Source organism: Strongylocentrotus purpuratus, unplaced genomic scaffold, assembly GCF_000002235.5.
Source record: "Strongylocentrotus purpuratus isolate Spur 01 unplaced genomic scaffold, Spur_5.0 spur5_scaffold_1, whole genome shotgun sequence".
Taxonomy (NCBI): Eukaryota; Metazoa; Echinodermata; class Echinoidea; order Camarodonta; family Strongylocentrotidae; genus Strongylocentrotus; species Strongylocentrotus purpuratus.
The window spans coordinates 33,385,058-33,409,369 of record NW_022145594.1 but is presented as its reverse complement, the minus strand read 5'-3'; the positions used below and the strand labels follow the sequence as shown (position 1 = coordinate 33,409,369).

The 24,312-nt window shown below is 37.8% G+C and overlaps 1 protein-coding gene across 1 annotated transcript in view; it reads left to right on the top strand.

Annotated features, from left to right (window-relative positions):
- Nucleotides 1–19,469, top strand: part of LOC587952 (39S ribosomal protein L37, mitochondrial) — a 30,653-nt gene extending 11,184 nt beyond the window's left edge. The window contains exons 4-8 of the mRNA XM_030978099.1: nt 13,935–14,050; nt 15,171–15,359; nt 16,829–16,980; nt 17,611–17,790; nt 18,722–19,469. Of these exons, the coding sequence (XP_030833959.1) occupies nt 13,935–14,050; nt 15,171–15,359; nt 16,829–16,980; nt 17,611–17,790; nt 18,722–18,874 (790 nt within the window). The 3' untranslated portion in view covers nt 18,875–19,469. The remainder of the gene's footprint in view (nt 1–13,934; nt 14,051–15,170; nt 15,360–16,828; nt 16,981–17,610; nt 17,791–18,721) is intronic.
- The last annotated feature ends 4,843 nt before the right edge of the window (nt 19,470–24,312 follow it).

Sequence of the window (24,312 nt, the reverse complement as noted above, 5' to 3'; positions counted from 1 at the left end):
CTGTACCATAGTGGTATAGTTATTTTACCGTTCGTAGTCCCATATGTGCAAATTCATGCTGGTTTGGACTTACATTTTTTTTTTTTTTTTACTGTTTCGCCGCAAAGGCCGCACCCCGACTTTTTGATATTTTCTCTTCCAAAAATAATGTGGCCATTACGTCGGCAAATACGGTATGTAAAATTTAGGAGGCACGATGGCTTAGCATGAGATCAGTTGTCTCAGAATTGGTAGGTCCTGGGTTCGAAACCAATTTGATGCGCTTGTGCCATTTCCTAAGGTAATAATCCTCATTACTAACATTGAAAAAAAAATGCAACAGTGAAAGAATATTACCAGTCATGCCAATTGTGTAGACGACTACCTGTCCATGACAAGTTCAGAACCTTCATACATGGGATGGCAGGACTTTTTGATGTAAATCCTTCAATACAAATACCATTGCCTTTTTTATGCCTCCGTTACGAAGTAGCCGGAGGCATTATGTTTTCGGGTTGTCCGTCCGTCCGTCCGTCCGTCCGTCCGAGTTTGCGATGGTATGCTTGTGTGTTTAGTTTTACGTATGAGATATCCTTGTGTGTCACTTTAGACTTGTGTGTCTAGCCACACAAGAAAACTATCATATTCAGTGTCTAAGATGTCTGACATGTCATTTCTAATCAACTAAGATTTAGTCACACAAGAAAAGTTTCTCCCAAAAAAAGCCCAAAATAAATGTCCAAATTTTAGAGAGGGGTTGTGTCCAAGTAGCCAAACAGAATAGTGCCATCTACAGTTGACATCCAGGTAGCTAGGTACTATGCTCATCTGCAGTACTTGGGTGTGTGTGTGTGTGTGTGACTTGTTAGTGTGTAGTATTTGTAAGCAAAGTAGTAGGCAGTGTATGGCTCTGTGTGTGTGTGTGTCATGGGTGGATGGTTTTGTGTGTGCAGTGTATATAATACATGTAATGTTTTTTTATGCCACACAAGCCTTAATTTTCTTGAATTGGACAGGGGTAGACAATAATGTCGTTCTGCCACACTAGCCTTAATTTTCACGACTTGGACAGAGGTATATAATACATGTAATGTCTTTCTGCCACACAAGCCCTAATTTTCTTGACTTGGACTGGGGTAGATAATAATGTCTTTCTGCCACACAAGCCTCTATTTTCTTGACTTTGACAGGGGTAGACAATAATGTCTTTCTGCCACACAAGCCTTAATTTTCATGACTTGGACTGGGGTAGATAATAATGTGTTTCAGCCACACAAGCCCTAATTTTCTTGACTTGGACAGGGGTAGACAATAATGTCGTTCTGCCACACAAGCCTTAATTTTCATGACTTGGACAGAGGTATATAATACATGTAATGTCTTTCTGCCACACATGCCCTAATTTTCTTGACTTGGACAGGGAAAGATAATAATGTCTTTCTGACACAAGCCTTAATTTTCTTGACTTGGACTGGAGTAGATAATAATGTCTTTCTGCCACACAAGCCTTAATTTTCTTGACTTGGACAGGGGTAGACAATAATGTCGTTCTGCCACACAAGCCTTAATTTTCATGACTTGGACAGAGGTATATAATACATGTAATGTCTTTCTGCTACACATGCCCTAATTTTCTTGACTTGGACAGGGAAAGATAATAATGTCTTTCTGACACACAAGCCTTAATTTTCTTGACTTGGACAGGGGTAGACAATAATGTCTTTCTGCCACACATGCCCTAATTTTCTTGACTTGGACAGGGAAAGATAATAATGTCTTTCTGACACACAAGCCTTAATTTTCTTGACTTGGACAGGGGTAGACAATAATGTGTTTCTGCCACACAAGCCTTAATTTTCTTGACTTGGACAGGGGTAGACAATAATGTCGTTCTGCCACACAAGCCTTAATTTTCATGACTTGGACAGAGGTATATAATACATGTAATGTCTTTCTGCCACACAAGCCCTAATTTTCTTGACTTGGACAGGGGTAGACAATAATGTGTTTCTGCCACACAAGCCTTAATTTTCTTGACTTGGACAGGGGTAGACAATAATGTCGTTCTGCCACACAAGCCTTAATTTTCATGACTTGGACAGAGGTATATAATACATGTAATGTCTTTCTGCCACACATGCCCTAATTTTCTTGACTTGGACAGGGAAAGATAATAATGTCTTTCTGACACACAAGCCTTAATTTTCTTGACTTGGACTGGAGTAGATAATAATGTCTTTCTGCCACACAAGCCTTAATTTTCATGACTTGGACAGAGGTATATAATACATGTAATGTCTTTCTGCCACACAAGCCCATTATTTTCTTGACTTGGACTGGGGTAGATAATAATGCCTTTCTGCCACACAAGCCCTAATTTTCTTGACTTGGACAGTGGTACAGGTATATATTACATGTAATGTTTTTATGCCACACAAGCCTTAATTTTCTTGACTTGGACTGGGGTAGACAATAATGTTTTTCTGCCACACAAGCCTTAATTTTCTCGACTTGGACTGGGGTAGATGACAATATCTTTCTGACACACAAGCCTTAATTTTCATGACTTGGACAGAGGTATATAATACATGTAATGTTTTTTTTATGCCACACAAGCCCTAATTTTCGTGACTTGGACAGGGGTAGACAATAATGTCTTTCTGCCACACAAGCCTTAATTTTCTTGACTTGGACAGGGGTAGATAATAATGTCTTTCTGTCACACAAGCCTCTATTTTCTTGACTTGGACTTGGGTAGATGACAATATCTTTCTAGCAACACAAGCCTTAATTTTCTTGACTTGGACTGGGGTAGACAATAATGTCTTTCTGCCACACAAGCCCTAATTTTCTTGACTTTGACAGGGGTAGATAATAATGTCTTTCTGTCACACAAGCCTTAATTTTCTTGACTTGGACAGGGGGAGAAAATAATGTCTTTCTGCCACACAAGCCCTAATTTTCTTGACTTGGACCGGGGTAATTGACAATATCTTTCTGACACACAAGCCTTAATTTTCATGACTTGGACAGGGGTAGATAATAATGTCTTTCTGCCACACAAGCCTTAATTTTCATGACTTGGACTGGGGTAGATGACAATATCTTTCTGACACACAAGCCTTAATTTTCATGACTTGGACAGAGGTAGATGACAATATCTTTCTGACAAACAAGCCTTAATTTTCATGACTTGGACAGAGGTATATAATACATGTAATGTTTTTTTTATGCCACACAAGCCCTAATTTTCTTGACTTGGACAGGGGTAGACAATAATGTCGTTCTGCCACACAAGCCTTAATTTTCATGACTTGGACAGAGGTATATAATACATGTAATGTCTTTCTGCCACACATGCCCTAATTTTCTTGACTTGGACAGGGAAAGATAATAATGTCTTTCTGACACACAAGCCTTAATTTTCTTGACTTGGACTGGAGTAGATAATAATGTCTTTCTGCCACACAAGCCTTAATTTTCATGACTTGGACAGAGGTATATAATACATGTAATGTCTTTCTGCCACACAAGCCCATTATTTTCTTGACTTGGACTGGGGTAGATAATAATGCCTTTCTGCCACACAAGCCCTAATTTTCTTGACTTGGACAGTGGTACAGGTATATATTACATGTAATGTTTTTATGCCACACAAGCCTTAATTTTCTTGACTTGGACTGGGGTAGACAATAATGTTTTTCTGCCACACAAGCCTTAATTTTCTTGACTTGGACTGGGGTAGATGACAATATCTTTCTGACACACAAGCCTTAATTTTCATGACTTGGACAGAGGTATATAATACATGTAATGTTTTTTTTATGCCACACAAGCCCTAATTTTCTGGACTTGGACAGGGGTAGACAATAATGTCTTTCTGCCACACAAGCCTTAATTTTCTTGACTTGGACAGGGGTAGATAATAATGTCTTTCTGTCACACAAGCCTTAATTTTCTTGACTTGGACAGGGGTAGACAATAATGTCTTTCTGCCACACATGCCCTAATTTTCTTGACTTGGACAGGGAAAGATAATAATGTCTTTCTGACACACAAGCCTTAATTTTCTTGACTTGGACAGGGGTAGACAATAATGTGTTTCTGCCACACAAGCCTTAATTTTCTTGACTTGGACAGGGGTAGACAATAATGTCGTTCTGCCACACAAGCCTTAATTTTCATGACTTGGACAGAGGTATATAATACATGTAATGTCTTTCTGCCACACAAGCCCTAATTTTCTTGACTTGGACAGGGGTAGACAATAATGTGTTTCTGCCACACAAGCCTTAATTTTCTTGACTTGGACAGGGGTAGACAATAATGTCGTTCTGCCACACAAGCCTTAATTTTCATGACTTGGACAGAGGTATATAATACATGTAATGTCTTTCTGCCACACATGCCCTAATTTTCTTGACTTGGACAGGGAAAGATAATAATGTCTTTCTGACACACAAGCCTTAATTTTCTTGACTTGGACTGGAGTAGATAATAATGTCTTTCTGCCACACAAGCCTTAATTTTCATGACTTGGACAGAGGTATATAATACATGTAATGTCTTTCTGCCACACAAGCCCATTATTTTCTTGACTTGGACTGGGGTAGATAATAATGCCTTTCTGCCACACAAGCCCTAATTTTCTTGACTTGGACAGTGGTACAGGTATATATTACATGTAATGTTTTTATGCCACACAAGCCTTAATTTTCTTGACTTGGACTGGGGTAGACAATAATGTTTTTCTGCCACACAAGCCTTAATTTTCTCGACTTGGACTAGGGTAGATGACAATATCTTTCTGACACACAAGCCTTAATTTTCATGACTTGGACAGAGGTATATAATACATGTAATGTTTTTTTTATGCCACACAAGCCCTAATTTTCGTGACTTGGACAGGGGTAGACAATAATGTCTTTCTGCCACACAAGCCTTAATTTTCTTGACTTGGACAGGGGTAGATAATAATGTCTTTCTGTCACACAAGCCTCTATTTTCTTGACTTGGACTTGGGTAGATGACAATATCTTTCTAGCAACACAAGCCTTAATTTTCTTGACTTGGACTGGGGTAGACAATAATGTCTTTCTGCCACACAAGCCCTAATTTTCTTGACTTTGACAGGGGTAGATAATAATGTCTTTCTGTCACACAAGCCTTAATTTTCTTGACTTGGACAGGGGGAGAAAATAATGTCTTTCTGCCACACAAGCCCTAATTTTCTTGACTTGGACCGGGGTAATTGACAATATCTTTCTGACACACAAGCCTTAATTTTCATGACTTGGACAGGGGTAGATAATAATGTCTTTCTGCCACACAAGCCTTAATTTTCATGACTTGGACTGGGGTAGATGACAATATCTTTCTGACACACAAGCCTTAATTTTCATGACTTGGACAGAGGTAGATGACAATATCTTTCTGACAAACAAGCCTTAATTTTCTGGACTTGGACAGGGGTAGACAATAATGTCTTTCTGCCACACAAGCCTTAATTTTCTTGACTTGGACAGGGGTAGATAATAATGTCTTTCTGTCACACAAGCCTTAATTTTCTTGACTTGGACAGGGGTAGACAATAATGTCTTTCTGCCACACATGCCCTAATTTTCTTGACTTGGACAGGGAAAGATAATAATGTCTTTCTGACACACAAGCCTTAATTTTCTTGACTTGGACAGGGGTAGACAATAATGTGTTTCTGCCACACAAGCCTTAATTTTCTTGACTTGGACAGGGGTAGACAATAATGTCGTTCTGCCACACAAGCCTTAATTTTCATGACTTGGACAGAGGTATATAATACATGTAATGTCTTTCTGCCACACAAGCCCTAATTTTCTTGACTTGGACAGGGGTAGACAATAATGTGTTTCTGCCACACAAGCCTTAATTTTCTTGACTTGGACAGGGGTAGACAATAATGTCGTTCTGCCACACAAGCCTTAATTTTCATGACTTGGACAGAGGTATATAATACATGTAATGTCTTTCTGCCACACATGCCCTAATTTTCTTGACTTGGACAGGGAAAGATAATAATGTCTTTCTGACACACAAGCCTTAATTTTCTTGACTTGGACTGGAGTAGATAATAATGTCTTTCTGCCACACAAGCCTTAATTTTCATGACTTGGACAGAGGTATATAATACATGTAATGTCTTTCTGCCACACAAGCCCATTATTTTCTTGACTTGGACTGGGGTAGATAATAATGCCTTTCTGCCACACAAGCCCTAATTTTCTTGACTTGGACAGTGGTACAGGTATATATTACATGTAATGTTTTTATGCCACACAAGCCTTAATTTTCTTGACTTGGACTGGGGTAGACAATAATGTTTTTCTGCCACACAAGCCTTAATTTTCTCGACTTGGACTAGGGTAGATGACAATATCTTTCTGACACACAAGCCTTAATTTTCATGACTTGGACAGAGGTATATAATACATGTAATGTTTTTTTTATGCCACACAAGCCCTAATTTTCGTGACTTGGACAGGGGTAGACAATAATGTCTTTCTGCCACACAAGCCTTAATTTTCTTGACTTGGACAGGGGTAGATAATAATGTCTTTCTGTCACACAAGCCTCTATTTTCTTGACTTGGACTTGGGTAGATGACAATATCTTTCTAGCAACACAAGCCTTAATTTTCTTGACTTGGACTGGGGTAGACAATAATGTCTTTCTGCCACACAAGCCCTAATTTTCTTGACTTTGACAGGGGTAGATAATAATGTCTTTCTGTCACACAAGCCTTAATTTTCTTGACTTGGACAGGGGGAGAAAATAATGTCTTTCTGCCACACAAGCCCTAATTTTCTTGACTTGGACCGGGGTAATTGACAATATCTTTCTGACACACAAGCCTTAATTTTCATGACTTGGACAGGGGTAGATAATAATGTCTTTCTGCCACACAAGCCTTAATTTTCATGACTTGGACTGGGGTAGATGACAATATCTTTCTGACACACAAGCCTTAATTTTCATGACTTGGACAGAGGTAGATGACAATATCTTTCTGACAAACAAGCCTTAATTTTCATGACTTGGACAGAGGTATATAATACATGTAATGTTTTTTTTATGCCACACAAGCCCTAATTTTCTTGACTTGGACAGGGGTAGACAATAATGTCGTTCTGCCACACAAGCCTTAATTTTCATGACTTGGACAGAGGTATATAATACATGTAATGTCTTTCTGCCACACATGCCCTAATTTTCTTGACTTGGACAGGGAAAGATAATAATGTCTTTCTGACACACAAGCCTTAATTTTCTTGACTTGGACTGGAGTAGATAATAATGTCTTTCTGCCACACAAGCCTTAATTTTCATGACTTGGACAGAGGTATATAATACATGTAATGTCTTTCTGCCACACAAGCCCATTATTTTCTTGACTTGGACTGGGGTAGATAATAATGCCTTTCTGCCACACAAGCCCTAATTTTCTTGACTTGGACAGTGGTACAGGTATATATTACATGTAATGTTTTTATGCCACACAAGCCTTAATTTTCTTGACTTGGACTGGGGTAGACAATAATGTTTTTCTGCCACACAAGCCTTAATTTTCTTGACTTGGACTGGGGTAGATGACAATATCTTTCTGACACACAAGCCTTAATTTTCATGACTTGGACAGAGGTATATAATACATGTAATGTTTTTTTTATGCCACACAAGCCCTAATTTTCTGGACTTGGACAGGGGTAGACAATAATGTCTTTCTGCCACACAAGCCTTAATTTTCTTGACTTGGACAGGGGTAGATAATAATGTCTTTCTGTCACACAAGCCTTAATTTTCTTGACTTGGACTGGGGTAGATGACAATATCTTTCTAGCAACACAAGCCTTAATTTTCTTGACTTGGACTGGGGTAGACAATAATGTCTTTCTGCCACACAAGCCCTAATTTTCTTGACTTGGACAGGGGTAGATAATAATGTCTTTCTGTCACACAAGCCTTAATTTTCTTGACTTCGACAGGGGGAGAAAATAATGCCTTTCTGCCACACAAGCCCTAATTTTCTTGACTTGGACAGGGGTAGACAATAATGTCTTTCTGCCACACAAGCCCTATAATTTTGTTGACTTGGACAGGGGAAGATAATAAAGTCTTTCTGCTACACAAGCCCTAATTTTGTTGACTTGGACTGGGGTAGATAATAATGCCTTTCTGCCACACAAGCCCTAATTTTCTTGACTTGGACAGAGGTATGTAATGTTTTTTTATGCCACACAAGCCTTAATTTTCTTGACTTGGACAGGGGAAGATAATAATGTCTTTCTGACACACAAGCCTTAATTTTCTTGACTTGGACTGGAGTAGATAATAATGTCTTTCTGCCACACAAGCCTTAATTTTCATGACTTGGACAGAGGTATATAATACATGTAATGTCTTTCTGCCACACAAGCCCATTATTTTCTTGACTTGGACTGGGGTAGATAATAATGCCTTTCTGCCACACAAGCCCTAATTTTCTTGACTTGGACAGTGGTACAGGTATATAATTCATGTAATGTTTTTATGCCACACAAGCCTTAATTTTCATGACTTGGACAGGGGTAGACAATAATGTTTTTCTGCCACACAAGCCTTAATTTTCTTGACTTGGACTGGGGTAGATGACAAAATCTTTCTGACACACAAGCCTTAATTTTCATGACTTGGACAGAGGTGTATAATACATGTAATGTTTTTTTTATGCCACACAAGCCCTAATTTTCTGGACTTGGACAGGGTTAGATAATAATGTCTTTCTGTCACACAAGCCTTAATTTTCTTGACTTGGACTGGGGTAGATGACAATATCTTTCTAGCAACACAAGCCTTAATTTTCTTGACTTGGACTGGGGTAGTCAATAATGTCTTTCTGCCACACAAGCCCTAATTTTCTTGACTTGGACAGTGGTACAGGTATATAATACATGTAATGTTTTTATGCCACACAAGTCCTAATTTTCTTGACTTGGACAGGGGTAGACAATAATGTCTTCCTGCCACACAAGCCTTAATTTTCATGCCTTGGACAGGGGTAGATAATAATGTCTTTCTGCCACACAAGCCTTAATTTTCATGACTTGGACTGGGGTATTACTATTTGACAATATCTTTCTGACACACAAGCCTTAATTTTCATGACTTGGACAGGGGTAGATAATAATGTCTTTCTGCCACACAAGCCGCAATCTTCATGACTTGGACTGGGGTAGATGACAATATCTTTCTGACACACAAGCCTTAATTTTCATGACTTGGACAGAGGTAGATGACAATATCTTTCTGACACACAAGCCTTAATTTTCATGACTTGGACAGAGGTATATAATACATGTAATGTTTTTTTTATGCCACACAAGCCCTAATTTTCTTGACTTGGACAGGGGTAGACAATAATGTCTTTCTGCCACACAAGCCTTAATTTTCTTGACTTGGACAGGGGTAGATAATAATGTCTTTCTGTCACACAAGCCTTAATTTTCTTGACTTGGACAGGGGTAGACAATAATGTCTTTCTGCCACACAAGCCCTAATTATCTTGACATGGAAAGTGGTACAGGTATATATTACGTGTAATGTTTTTATGCCACTCAAGCCTTAATTTTCTTGACTTGGACTGGGGTAGATGACAAAATCTTTCTGACACACAAGCCTTAATTTTCATGACTTGGACAGAGGTATATAATACATGTAATGTTTTGTTTATGCCACACAAGCCCTAATTTTCTGGACTTGGACAGGGGTAGATAATAATGTCTTTCTGTCACACAAGCCTTAATTTTCTTGACTTGGACTGGGGTAGATGACAATATCTTTCTAGCAACACAAGCCTTAATTTTCTTGACTTGGACTGGGGTGGACAATAATGTCTTTCTGCCATACAAGCCCTAATTTTCTTGACTTGGACAGTGGTACAGGTATATAATACATGTAATGTTTTGTTTATGCCACACAAGCCCTAATTTTCTGGACTTGGACAGGGGTAGATAATAATGTCTTTCTGTCACACAAGCCTTAATTTTCTTGACTTGGACTGGGGTAGATGACAATATCTTTCTAGCAACACAAGCCTTAATTTTCTTGACTTGGACTGGGGTGGACAATAATGTCTTTCTGCCACACAAGCCTTAATTTTCATGACTTGGACTGGGGTAGATGACAATATCTTTCTGACACACAAGCCTTAATTTTCATGACTTGGACAGAGGTATATAATACATGTAATTTTTTTTTATGCCACACAAGCCCTCATTTTCGTGACTTGCACAGGGGTAGACAATAATGTCTTTCTGCCACACAAGCCTTAATTTTCTTGACTTGGACAGGGGTAGATAATAATGTCTTTCTGTCACACAAGCCTTAATTTTCTTGACTTGGACAGGGGTAGACAATAATGTCTTTCTGCCACACAAGCCCTAATTTTCTTGGCTTGGACAGGGGTAGACAATAATGTCTTTCTGCCACACAAGCCTTAATTTTCATGACTTGGACAGGGGTAGATAATAATGTCTTTCTGCCACACAAGCCTTAATTTTCATGACTTGGACTGGGGTAATTGACAATATCTTTCTGACACACAAGCCTTAATTTTCATGACTTGGACAGGGGTAGATAATAATGTCTTTCTGCCACACAAGCCGCAATCTTCATGACTTGGACTGGGATAGATGACAATATCTTTCTGACACACAAGCCTTAATTTTCATGACTTGGACAGAGGTAGATGACAATATCTTTCTGACACACAAGCCTTAATTTTCATGACTTGGACAGAGGTATATAATACATGTAATGGTTTTTTTATGCCACACAAGCCCTAATTTTCTTGACTTGGACAGGGGTAGACAATAATGTCTTTCTGCCACACAAGCCTTAATTTTCTTGACTTGGACAGGGGTAGACAATAATGTCTTTCTGCCACACAAGCCCTAATTTTGTTGACTTGGACAGGGGAAGATAATAATGTCTTTCTGCCACACAAGCCCTAATTTTGTTGACTTGGACTGGGGTAGATGAGAATATCTTTCTGCCACACAAGCCCTAATTTTCTTGACTTGGACAGAGGTATATAATACATGTAATGTCTTTCTGCCACACAAGCCCATTATTTTCTTGACTTGGACTGGGGTAGATAATAATGCCTTTCTGCCACACAAGCCCTAATTTTCTTGACTTGGACAGTGGTACAGGTATATAATACATGTAATTTTTTTTATGCCACACAAGCCTTCATTTTCTTGACTCGGACTGGGGTAGACAATAATGTTTTTCTGACACACAAGCCTTAATTTTCATGACTTGGACAGAGGTATATAATACATGTAATGTTTTTTTTTTATGCCACACAAGCCCTAATTTTCTGGACTTGGACAGGGGTAGACAATAATGTCTTTCTGCCACACAAGCCCTAATTTTCTTGACTTGGACAGGGGTAGATAATAATGTCTTTCTGTCACACAAGCCTTAATTTTCTTGACTTGGACTGGGGTAGATGACAATATCTTTCTAGCAACACAAGCCTTAATTTTCTTGACTTGGACTGAGGTAGACAATAATGTCTTTCTGCCACACAAGCCCTAATTTTCTTGACTTGGACAGTGGTACAGGTATATAATATCTTTCTGCCACACAAGCCCTAATTTTCTTGACTTGGACAGAGGTATATAATACATGTAATGTCTTTCTGACACACAAGCCTTAATTTTCTTGACTTGGACTGGAGTAGATAATAATGTCTTTCTGCCACACAAGCCTTAATTTTCATGACTTGGACAGAGGTATATAATACATGTAATGTCTTTCTGCCACAAAAGCCCATTATTTTCTTGACTTGGACTGGGGTAGATAATAATGCCTTTCTGCCACACAAGCCCTAATTTTCTTGACTTGGACAGTGGTACAGGTATATATTACATGTAATGTTTTTATGCCACACAAGCCTTAATTTTCATGACTTGGACAGGGGTAGACAATAATGTTTTTCTGCCACACAAGCCTTAATTTTCTTGACTTGGACTGGGGTAGATGACAAAATCTTTCTGACACACAAGCCTTAATTTTCATGACTTGGACAGAGGTATATAATACATGTAATGTTTTGTTTATGCCACACAAGCCCTAATTTTCTGGACTTGGACAGGGGTAGATAATAATGTCTTTCTGTCACACAACCCTTAATTTTCTTGACTTGGACTGGGGTAGATGACAATATCTTTCTAGCAACACAAGCCTTAATTTTCTTGACTTGGACTGGGGTAGACAATAATGTCTTTCTGCCACACAAGCCCTAATTTTCTTGACTTGGACAGTGGTACAGGTATATAATACATGTAATGTTTTTATGCCACACAAGCCTTAATTTTCTTGACTTGGACAGGTGTAGATAATAATGTCTTTCTGCCACACAAGCCTTAATTTTCATGACTTGGACAGGGGTAGATAATAATGTCTTTCTGCCACACAAGCCTTTATTTTCATGACTTGGACAGGGGCAGACAATAATGTCTTTCTGCCACACAAGCCTCAATTTTCAGGACTTAGGCGGATAAATGATGTGTTTTTGCGGGACACAAGCCTTAATTTTCCTGACTTGGATAGAGGTAGACAATAATGTCTTTTGGGCATGCAAGCCTTAATTTTAATTTTAGAAACCAATCTCAACACATTTTGTATTAAAAAACACACAAGATGCATTTTCATTTAGTTTTAGACAAACACACAAGAAGTTGGGAATTAAGACACACAAGTAGTCTTTAGAAGGAAAAAATGAAAAGACACACAAGATACCCCTTTTTCTAGACACACAAGACAAAAATCTCACAAGCATACTGTCGTGAGTAGTACCGTCCGTACGTCTGTACGTACGTCTGTACGTACGTCCCGTTCTCGTGATCACGTTATCTGAAGAACGGATCGATGGATTCCTACCAAACTTTGGTCATATATGTATCTAGCAAAGTCGATGAACTGATTAGATTTTGGGGTCACGAGGTCAAAGGTCAAAGGTCACAGGGCTCATTATGTATGCAAAAACAGCTCGTGATCGCGTTATCTGAAGAACCGATTGATAGATTCCTGCCAAACTTTGGTCATGTATGTATCTTGTAGAGTCGATGAACTGATTAGATTTTGGGGTCACGAGGTCAAAGGTCAAAGGTCACAGGGCTCATTATGTATGCAAAACGGCTCGTGATCGCGTTATCTGAAGAACCGATAGATGGATTCCTGCCAAACTTTGGTCATGTATGTATCTTGCAGAGCCAATGAACTGATTAGATTTTGGGGTCACGAGGTCAAAGGTCACAGGGCTCATTATGTATGCAAAAACAGCTTGTGATCGCGTTATCTCAAGAACCGATTGATGGATTCCTGCCAAACTTAGGTCATGTATGTTACTTGCAGAGCCGATGAACTTATTAGATTTTGGGTAACGAGGTCAAAGGTCACAGCGCCCATTATGTATGCAAAAACAGCTTGTGATCGCGTTATCATTAGAACAGATTGATGGATTCCTGCCAAACTTAGATCATTTATGTATCTTGCAGAGCCAATGAACTGTGTAGATTCTTGGTTCATAAGGTCCAAGGTCATGGGCTCATTATGTATGCAAAAATAGCTTGTGAACGCATTCTCATTAGAACTGACAGATGGATTACTATTTAACTCTGGATATCTTGCAGAGCCAATGAGCTGAGTAGATATTAGGATCATGAGGTCAAAGTTCAAAGGGTCATATATGTATATGAGAAATTGTTTGTAATCACGATATTCTGAGAACCTGTTAATGGATTACAATTGAACTTGAATTTGAAAAATTTCTTCTGTTTTGGTTTGTAAAATTGCTCTATGACGGAGGCATCATTTTCGACTGCGCGCAGTCGAATTCCATCTAGTTATTATTTGACCTTTAACCTTTGTAGCTACGCACAGAACATAGATTTCATCCGGCTATGTCAGCTGATGAGCGGTCAGTATCCAGGGCTACTACAGAGGGCTCAGTCAGACGGGTACTACGTAGCAGGATCATGGCATAGAGGTAGGTAGAACTGGTCATTTTATTATTTAATCAAATTGGTTTATTGATAGGAAATCATTTTTTCCATGGAACTCAACTGTATATATATATATTTTTTTTTTTTTTAAATATTTTTTTTTACCGGTAATAGTAATTTATAGGGCAGTTTAATTATCTGTAATGTTATTATTAGAATTATGTATTATTATTGCTGTATTTTTATTTTACGTTGTACCTAATTACTTGTATGTTAAGCGCTTAGAAACATTGTATTAAGCGCTTTATAAATGTAATATATTATTATTATTATTATTATTTCTCCCTTGCTTTGAATCCAAAGTGTTGAGTATCTTGACATGGCATTCTCACCTTGTCTTGAAAATTGATCTTTGGAATATTAACCTCTCCTGGCCATGTTCAATTACCAATACGACACTACTGTTGTGTGTTGGTATACATGGCTGGAGAAACATTAGTACCAAGTCATGTCACTTCTCCCCTTCTCACTTAGTTTTTTTAGTTCAGTGGATTTCAAAATTTGGTACACTTGTCTTTATCTTTTCATTTATGAACTGTCACAAACTAGAATCAGCGAGCTTTCTTGGCATTTATTGAAGGGAATAAAAGAAGATGTAGATATATAAACATTTTTTGAGAATTAGTTAAAAACATTATCGTTTACATTTAGGAATTACTGTGGCTTAGTGCATGTAAAGACGTGGTCTAGTGGATACGTCACCATACTGTGGATCACATTGTCCACAGTTTGTGTCAAGACATTGACATTAATATAATTATTATTATCATTATCATTATTATTGTCTTTATTATTATTATTATTATTATTATCAGTATTATTATTATATTTAATATTATTATCGTTATTATTATTATAATTGCTATCATTATTGATATTTTGTTATTATTGTTGTTGTTGTTTTTGTTATTATTATTAAAGTAATACACAGATTTGATTATGGTAATTGATTGTGAAGATATTTTTTCTTATTACTCATTGTCTGTCAAATAGTCTTACAGTATGCTACGCTCTCTTCCGTGAACTTGATTGTCTTAAAATGTATATTGCCGTTTGATTTTGGTCTTCTAATTTCTCTTCCTGTCTTCATTCGTTACATAAAAGGGGACGAACAGATCCAGGTGCGTGGACGGTCAGGTCTGCTGGTCTCCTCTACCAGTCCCTTAGAGCGGTTAGCCAGTCCAGAGGAGGTAGCGGAGACGGCCTCTCACACCCTCCCCGACTTCTACCCTCTTGCTCCGACCATTGACCTTTTGACCCGTAACGTCTACAAGGACAATCATAACTTCTCAGGTGAGTCTCGAGTCTTGTTTAGCCTCACTAACTACAAATATTGATAAAAAGTTTTGAAAGTAAAGTTTTTAGGGTTTTTGTTGTGAAAGGCCCACTGTACTACTTGCTCCCTCTATACAGAAAACAATGCCTAATCGGTGACCATTGGTCCCCCATGATCCTCTTTTTCTTATGTTATAATATTAATTGAGAGCTGAGTTGTTGAGATAGCCACCTGTCAGTGACCTTCCTGGGTAATCTAATCCCTCCTAGCCAAACTAGTACAGATGGGCTTTAAATGAATTGCCTTTAGTGGCCAAAAATAATTTATCAATACATGTAGATGGTTATGTTTCAGGAGGGAACACTGTGATTATGATAATAATAGTAATCATCTGGATTTTATATACGGTAGCGCTTGAAACAAAATATCGTCTCTGAGTGTTTTACAGATATTATTACCCAGGTCATCGGATTCATTCACCCACAATGTGCACCATCTCCACTGCCTGTGTAGTATTCCTACCATATGCGTATAGGTTGAATTACATTCAGTTTACAATGTAATGATATCAATATCTATCCATGTCTATCTTCCAATCTATACATTTCTTCATTGATTTGAACCCAAAGTGTTGAGTATAACACTATCTTGACATGGCATTCTCACCTTATCTTGAAAAATTGATCTTTGGAATATTAACCTCTCCTAGCCTTGACCAATTACCAATGCAACACTGCTCTTGTGTGTTGGTATACATGGCTGGAGAAACATTAGTACCAAGTCATGTCACTTCGCCCCTTCTTTTTCCGGCAGTTTTCCTGAGGGGATTTCCCATGCTTATATCTTCTTCACACTTTGTTTGGTTTGATGGTTTGTTTTACCTGACTACTAAGCAAGCATGTGTATGCTTCTAAGTAAGCAACCAGGGGACTGACAGCTTTAAGTCCTCTCCAAGGGGCTTGGTAATGAGGATATGTGCCTTATCAAAGGGTGCTAGCACATTGATTTGATTTCAAACCAGGGACCTCCCAGTTACGAGACCACTGCTCCACCACTGAGCCATCACGTCTTTTTAGGAACCTCATTTTCTTCACACTTGATTCAAGAAATTGGTTGTGTCACACCGTGCACTATGCAGTGTCAGTACCTCGGGGGCTTTGTGTATGCCTCCTCACTTCCGTCCCTGCACTCTCTTCATTCTTAAGGAGTTTGTGTCTGTCATGCGCCATATTAACCCTCAGGGGCACATGTCTCCCCCCATCATTTCCAATCCCCAAACAAATGTCATGTTTTTGCTTCTGTCTTGTTTTTCAAACATGTTTCTTTGAAGAGTTGCCCTTCCCCCATGGCCACACTCTCTTTCTGCATGAATCATGAAATTGGTGTCATAATACCATGCACCATCTCAACCATTTCTTTTCCCCTCCCCTTCTTCTGCATCTGATCTGATTGTATCTATTCTCATCTCATCTCTTATTCTTACCAGGTTTTTATGAAGGGTCGCCTTTTCCTCATGCCCACACTCTCTTCATACATGATGCCAGGAATTGGTGTCGCAATACGATGCAGTATCTCAATGCTCAGGGACTGATGTTTGCTTTCGCCAATGCCATGTCAAGAGCTAAACTTCAATATGGGGTAAGAAATTAGAAGAGAAATGTAGAAAAATACGGTGTCACGTGCATAAATGTTTTTGATTTGTGGGAGTGTCCAAGATTCACAACATTTTCATTTTCTCAATTAAATTGAAATCCAAAAATCTCAAAACCCATTTTGAGTAAAATTTACCAAGTTTTGGGCCGCAAGAGTAGCCGTTATTAACTATTTGAGATGTTTACCCAAAGTTTTTAGTTGTACAGTAACAATTGTTGATTACTTATTTCTCATGAAAGAACCACATGTACTTTTTGTTCCTTATCTTTTACCAATGTTGATTTTCTTTCTCCTTCTCGAAGAGCTTTTTATCCAGTGACATAAGATAATATGAATATGAAACTGTTAATTAGGATAATCATTTAATTATTTATATCCATTGATATCTGACAGTAGGTCATGCCGTTGGCACTCTACATCACATACCTTCAAGAACTACACCAATTATTTATTACGGAAGGACAAATAAAAGTCATAAATTTTCCATTTTCTGCTCAAAGAATCAGCACTCATGCTAGGTATCAGATGAGGCATTTATTGCCATCCTGTTCCTGTTATTTATTAATGGTACCGTATTTGTTATTTGCAAATGAGCATTGTTTAATTTCTGTTTAGGCTGATGCTGCCATTGACCTTGATGAACCCATCGTGACCCAGAGCATCGTGTCGACGGGGGTCAAGTTCGCCTTCATCCAAGTTCAGCTGAACACCCTGAACATGAACTCTAATGACGGCATCAAAAACATGGTCTGGGTCGATGAAGGGAACGTGATGTACTCCGATCATTATCCTGTGGTAGGTAATCAGGAGGATGAGGAGGAGATGAAGGTGGTTGTGGTGGTGGTGGTGGTGATAATGGTGGTGATGGTGGTGATTGTTATGATGATGATGATGATGATGATGAAGATGATGATGATGATGAAGATGATGATGATGATGTTGGTGGTGGTGGTGGTGGTGGTGGTGGTGGTGGTGATGGTGATGGTGATGGTGATAGTGATGGTGGTGATGGTGGTAGTGATGATGATGGTGGTGGTGGTGGTGGTGGTGGTGGTGGTGGTGGTGGTGGTGGTGGTGATGATGATGATGATGATGATAATGGTGGTGGTGGTGGTGTTGATGATGATGATGATGATGATGATGATGATGGTGGTGGTTATGATGGTAATGATGATAATGGTGGTCTTAATGAAGGCAAGAAGGAGGTGTGATGTGATGATAAAAAGGAGAATAAAATATAATAATAATAATAATAATCTTTTAAAGTCCACTCCAAATTTTATTAAGTTAAACCAAAAATGAAAATTCTTTTTGCCCAATTGGTCGTGAGCCTGGCAGCCACTGAGCAGCGCCAGATCGACGTTGCTCTATCCCTTATTGTTGAACGCCAAACAGGGTAGCAGCAACTCCCGTCTTTTAACGTCTTGTGGTATGACGCGGCCGGGGTTTGAACCCACGACCTCCCGGTTGTGAGGCGGACGCTCTACTGACTGAGCCAACACACCGGTGACAGTAAAAGCAGTGGTTAATGTGATGAAGATTCCATTGGCATTGGTTGTGATAATGATAAGCTCAGACAATCATCGCATCATGAATGTGTGCAACAAGGAAGGCAGTGTCCTTGCTCTGCTTCTTTTACCCCCTCCCTTCCTTGCCTCCCATTCCTATGTCTGCAAGTGGTTATTCATCCACTTTTCTCTCTCTATCCCTCATCTTCTTACCGCAGGTATTCAGGATATTCAAAACCCATGGCAACCGCCACACCAAGCCTGGTTACATTAAGAAGATGCATCGAAGGGATCCTGACCTCGGATGCAGAGAGCTCGACGTAAACGTCTTCCGGAAGTTTCTTGCATGCTATGTCAACGGTGCAGCATGATACAGAAATATAGATAGTTAGCTTTAATGTGTGTGTCTATGTTTATGTAGAGGACTTTTTTTTATTCCCTTACATGTAAGTGATATGTATCATTATTGTACAACATATTCTCTGACTACAAGTTGTCCCAATTTAATTCTAATGCTAGTTGAATTTGATATAAACTTCCTCAGAAGTTTTCTGGTGTGCTATGTCTATGGTGCTGTACGATTGAGAGGATTAGCAATTGAACAAGCAAAATACAACAGAGTCGAAATTTCAACATAGGGCTCATGTGTGCAGATTGTAAAAGGTTAATTCCAGACCATTCTAAAAAAAAAGTTAGTATGAAGCCCTGCCTAAAATCCATATATCTTTGATAAAATGAAAGCAGAAGTACATGCCACTGGAACAAATCTTGTGGGAGTACGCATTGGATCACTTTTATGACTTCTAGTGCTCCTATTATATTTTTGAAAAAAGTGCTGGGAAGGTTTAATTGTCTTAATGTGTCAACGATAATCAGTGATTGAAACTTTGTTTGCATATTTGTATGTGTTTTTTTTTCTTATGAGAGTCTAAATGACACTAAGTAAATAAACTGATCATATCGTGATTGAAAGTTGTAGACCATTTGATTTGTGAGATTATGTATTTAATTGTACACTAATGAATATGTCTGCAAGTGCACAGGCAAATCCCATTTGCTTCTCAATATCAGGGGCAAAATGAGGTAAATTATTGGGGCAGGAAGATCAAAGGACAGAGAGAGACGGACAGAGATGCAGAGAGAGAGAGAGACGGACAGAGATGCAGAGAGAGAGAGAGAGAGAGACAGAAAGGGACAAAGTGAGAGAGACAGATAGATAGAGAGAGACAGACAGACAGAGATGAAGAGAGAGAGAGAGAAAGGGAGAAACAAACTGAGACAGAGAGAGAAAGAGACAGAGAGAGAGGGAGAGAGAGAGACAGACGACGGAGATAGAGACAGACAGACAGAGAGAGAGAGAGAGACACACACAGAGAGAGGGAGAAAGAGATAGCACAAGATATAGAGACATGACAGATAAAGAGAGACAGATGATGGAGATAGAGACACACAGATAAAGAGAGAGAGAGAAAGACACAAAGTAAAAGGGATAAGAAGAGGAGAGAAAGCTTGGCACAGAAAGACAAGATATGTGAAATATAGAAAGATAGTAGGATAAACAACAAATAAGAGAGAGGTACTATTAAAAACAAAGAAAAGATGAAAGGGGCTCCTCGAAAGATGGGATAGATGTTCAGATAGTAGATAGAAAGGGGCACAGAGGTGAATGTACATTGTTCTATATGGAGAGAGAGAGAGAGATGGGGGGGGGGGGGGGGGGAGGATGGGAGCAACTTTTCTAGAATTTTTAAACTTTTGTCTTCTTTTAGACTGTTCTGTAGTTTTCTGCATATTCCTCTCCCTTTCTCTCCAATCCCTCATCATTCCGCTATCCCTTTCTATCTCTCACTCTCTCTTTACACACACTTCTTCCCCCTTCTTTCTATGCCACATTTTTCCTCCCCTACACGTCAGTCCTCTCTCTATCTCTCATCTCGCCCCTCTATCTCCTTCTCTCCATCTCACTTATATGTTCTCTCTTTTGCTCTCTCTCTCTATAACATACAAGCACACATTCAAATGATTTTTTTTTTAATGACCCGTTACAAAACAGACGTGCACGAAATGAATTTTCACAGATTATGTATCATACAAAATATATATTTCAGTTGAAATCTAAGTACTATCTGAGAACAGTGTATAAGAAACATAAAGTACAAAACAATTGCATATCCAATGAAAGTATCATTTTTTTGTTATTAGTAAGTTAATGTATAACATATTTGATAGAACTTGTAAGGCTAGGCAGAAATAGTGATACCTGTATTGTACATAAAGTGAAGGTTCCAATCAAGACAAAATATCAAATCCCGAGATATGACGATGAGAAAAACAGAAACGGGCAAATATGATGACAACATTCCCATTCTGACAGTATCAATCAAAAAACATGAGTTATATGCCTACTGAAAACAAAAATGAAAGCTCTGGTCATTTTGATCTTTCAGCTAATCAGCAGCACATGTATATATTTCAATGGTAGAGGGCTAGAAGCTGGTAGTGTACATGAAGAAATGTGGATTTAAAAAGAAACTGCTAAATTAGTCGGCTAAGTAGAAAAAAAGAGGAAAAAAAAGGAAAAGAAAAGGAAATAAAACTTATTATAATGGTCCAAGATTTAAGTCATTTATCAGACCTGTATTGTATCTAAAATTTCATGATATGCATCAATATTCTGTTTATGAACATATAAATCAATTCACAATGCAATGCAACAAATCCATATTATGTTTGTAAACATATATACATGTATCATATAAATCAATTCACAAGCAGTGTAACAAGTTCATATTCTGTTTGTAAACATACATATCATATAAATCAATTCACAATGGAATGCAACAAGTCCATATTATGTTTGTAAACATATATATCATATACATCAATTCATGATGCAATGTAACAAGTCCATATTCTGTTTGTAAACATATATACATGTATCATATAAATCAATTCACAAGCAGTGTAACAAGTTCATATTCTGTTTGTAAACATACATATCATATAAATCAATTCACAATGGAATGCAACAAGTCCATATTCTGTTTGTAAACATATATATCATATACATCAATTCACGATGCAATGTAACAAGTCCATATTCTGTTTGTAAACATATATACATGTATCATATAAATCAATTCACAAGCAGTGTAACAAGTTCATATTCTGTTTGTAAACATACATATCATATAAATCAATTCACAATGGAATGCAACAAGTCCATATTCTGTTTGTAAACATATATATCATATACATCAATTCACGATGCAATGAAACAAGTCCACATTCTGTTTGTAAACATATATATCATATACATAAATTCACAATGCAGTGTATATATATAGCAAAACAGAAGGAAAATTATATACAGCAGAAACACTCTTCTTTCTTCTTGTAAAAATATGACATATACGCATAAAATAAATAATATAATGTACCATAATACATTCGAAGATATAAAACCTAATATAGCAATTTTCTAAATACATTATAACTCATGCTATATACAAAATAGGCAAATGCAGTACATGGAATGTCTAAAATACATGATGTACACGGAATAGTACTTATACATGAATAGTACTTATACAACATACGTGAATGGTCCATTGAACTTTAACTACAAATACCTGTATACATATTTTATTTGAATATTCAAGGTTGATATAAGATAAGGCAGATTATGATAGAACTGATAAAAACTAGGGATTTAAGTTCACCGAGTGCCCGATTCAGTGTGAAGTTTTTGCTAATCACTGATGAATTTCTATTGTCACACAATGGGATAAATAAATATAACCGTTTAATTGCCCTCAACATGTACATGTATGTGAATCAGTCTCAGGAACGCTTGCATCCCAATAAGCAAGACTTTCAAATATATCAGATAGGGTACTTGTTAGCAAATAGCTGGAAAGGTTTTATGCAGCAATAATAATAATAATAATAATAATACTCAGTTTTTATATAGCGCAAATTACAATTAAGTCTCTAAGCGCTATGGAAGGAAGGAAATCAATCAATACAGTAGTTAGCTACATTTTTGGCATGGTCAGAGCAAGCATAATCAAGATGTAACCATCTGTCCTGCTTGCCAACTTGTACCCATCGTCTCCATTGTCTTAAGGGGAAATCCCACCCAAATAGACAACTACCGGTACTCTAACATAAAGCATAACAAAATCAGAGAGGCAAAATGATGAAAGTTTCAATTAAATCTGACTAAATATTCGAAAGTTATGAATTTTTTCGAAGTTGTAATTACTATACAGTGTACGTATGGGCACTTCAAATTGGCTGAAGCGGTAATGTCAATGTATTGTGATGTAGTGCCGGACTGCTTTTCCATCTGTTCCAACATATAAAATGACTAAAATCTAGATTTTTCAAAAATTCATGGCTCAGGAGGGTCTATTCTTCTTATATACAGGTAAATATTCTCCAATATTCTCTAATAAGTTGAGTAGTGCCCCAAGGGAGAAGGAACTTACGAGGCAAATGGGAGAGTTATCCACGTCCTACGTCACATTCCAGTGACCTAACTACCAATTTAAGATTCGCATAGACTTAGTGATGTCATATTTCAAACATTCATAACTTCCTTACTATTGGTCAGATTCATTTCAAACTTTTGCCATTCTCTTTCTCTTATTTTTCTGCTTTCATACAAATCAACTTATTACAAGGGTTGGATTAAATGAGCACATTTGGCGCAAAGGCAACATGAATACTATAAAAGGGGCCCTACTCCAAAAAGTATAAGGCATGAGATCATAAAAAGTCAAACACTATCAGTTAAATGTCACAAATATTGCATGTATATTGCTGTTTCATTCACGTCCAAAATTAGGATCTCTCTCGTGCCATTATTTTAACTACAGACTTAGGCCTCGGTGAAATATAGCATGACCTGGGGATTCTGATTACTTTTGTTCTTATATATTTTGTTATATTGGACGTAGGAGCATGCAATATCTTTTTAAAACAATGTGCATGAACCAGTTTTGGTTTGTTTATATGCAAATTACATGCATGTTTGAAATCAATTTTGAATATTATGAGAAAGAAAGAAATCCAGAGACTTCAAGCTGTAATCTAATAGTTTAAAAGCAAAATGAGGAAATTACCCAATTCATGTTTATGCAAATTTCTTTATTGCAATACCCCCAGATCATAAGCACCTTCACATCAAATGAGATTTTGCAAATCAATTAATTGTTACGTGATACATTAAAAAAATCTATGAACATGTATTTACATGCACACAAAAATAGTTACATATGTATAACTTACACATGTATGTAGATACAAAAATGTAACTATTGCCAGTTTGCCACTAATTATCTGTGGATTTGTATATGACGTTTCAAATCGCACATTCTTGAAAACCCCCGACTGCAAACGGAACATTTAAGGGATTTTTCTGGATCGTGCAATTTCATGTGTTGTTTAAGATCATATTTTCTTGTCAATCCTTTAGCGCAAATAGGACAGTAATATGGCGTTTCGCCCGTGTGGACTTTCATATGTTCCGTAAGAGTTCCTTTCTGAGGAAAGCGTTCGCTACAAACAGGACATTGAAATGACTCTTCACCTGTATGGATTAGTGTGTGTAACGTCATCTGGTTCTTGGTGACGAAGCTCCTGCTGCAAAAAGAACATGCATAGGGTTTTTTCCCGGTGTGGATTCTTATATGTATTCTCAGATCCCCCTTTGCTAAAAATCTCTTGCTACAAACAGCACACACATAAGGTTTTTCTCCTGTGTGTGTTCTCATATGAAGAGACAGGGCATATGCATGTAAAA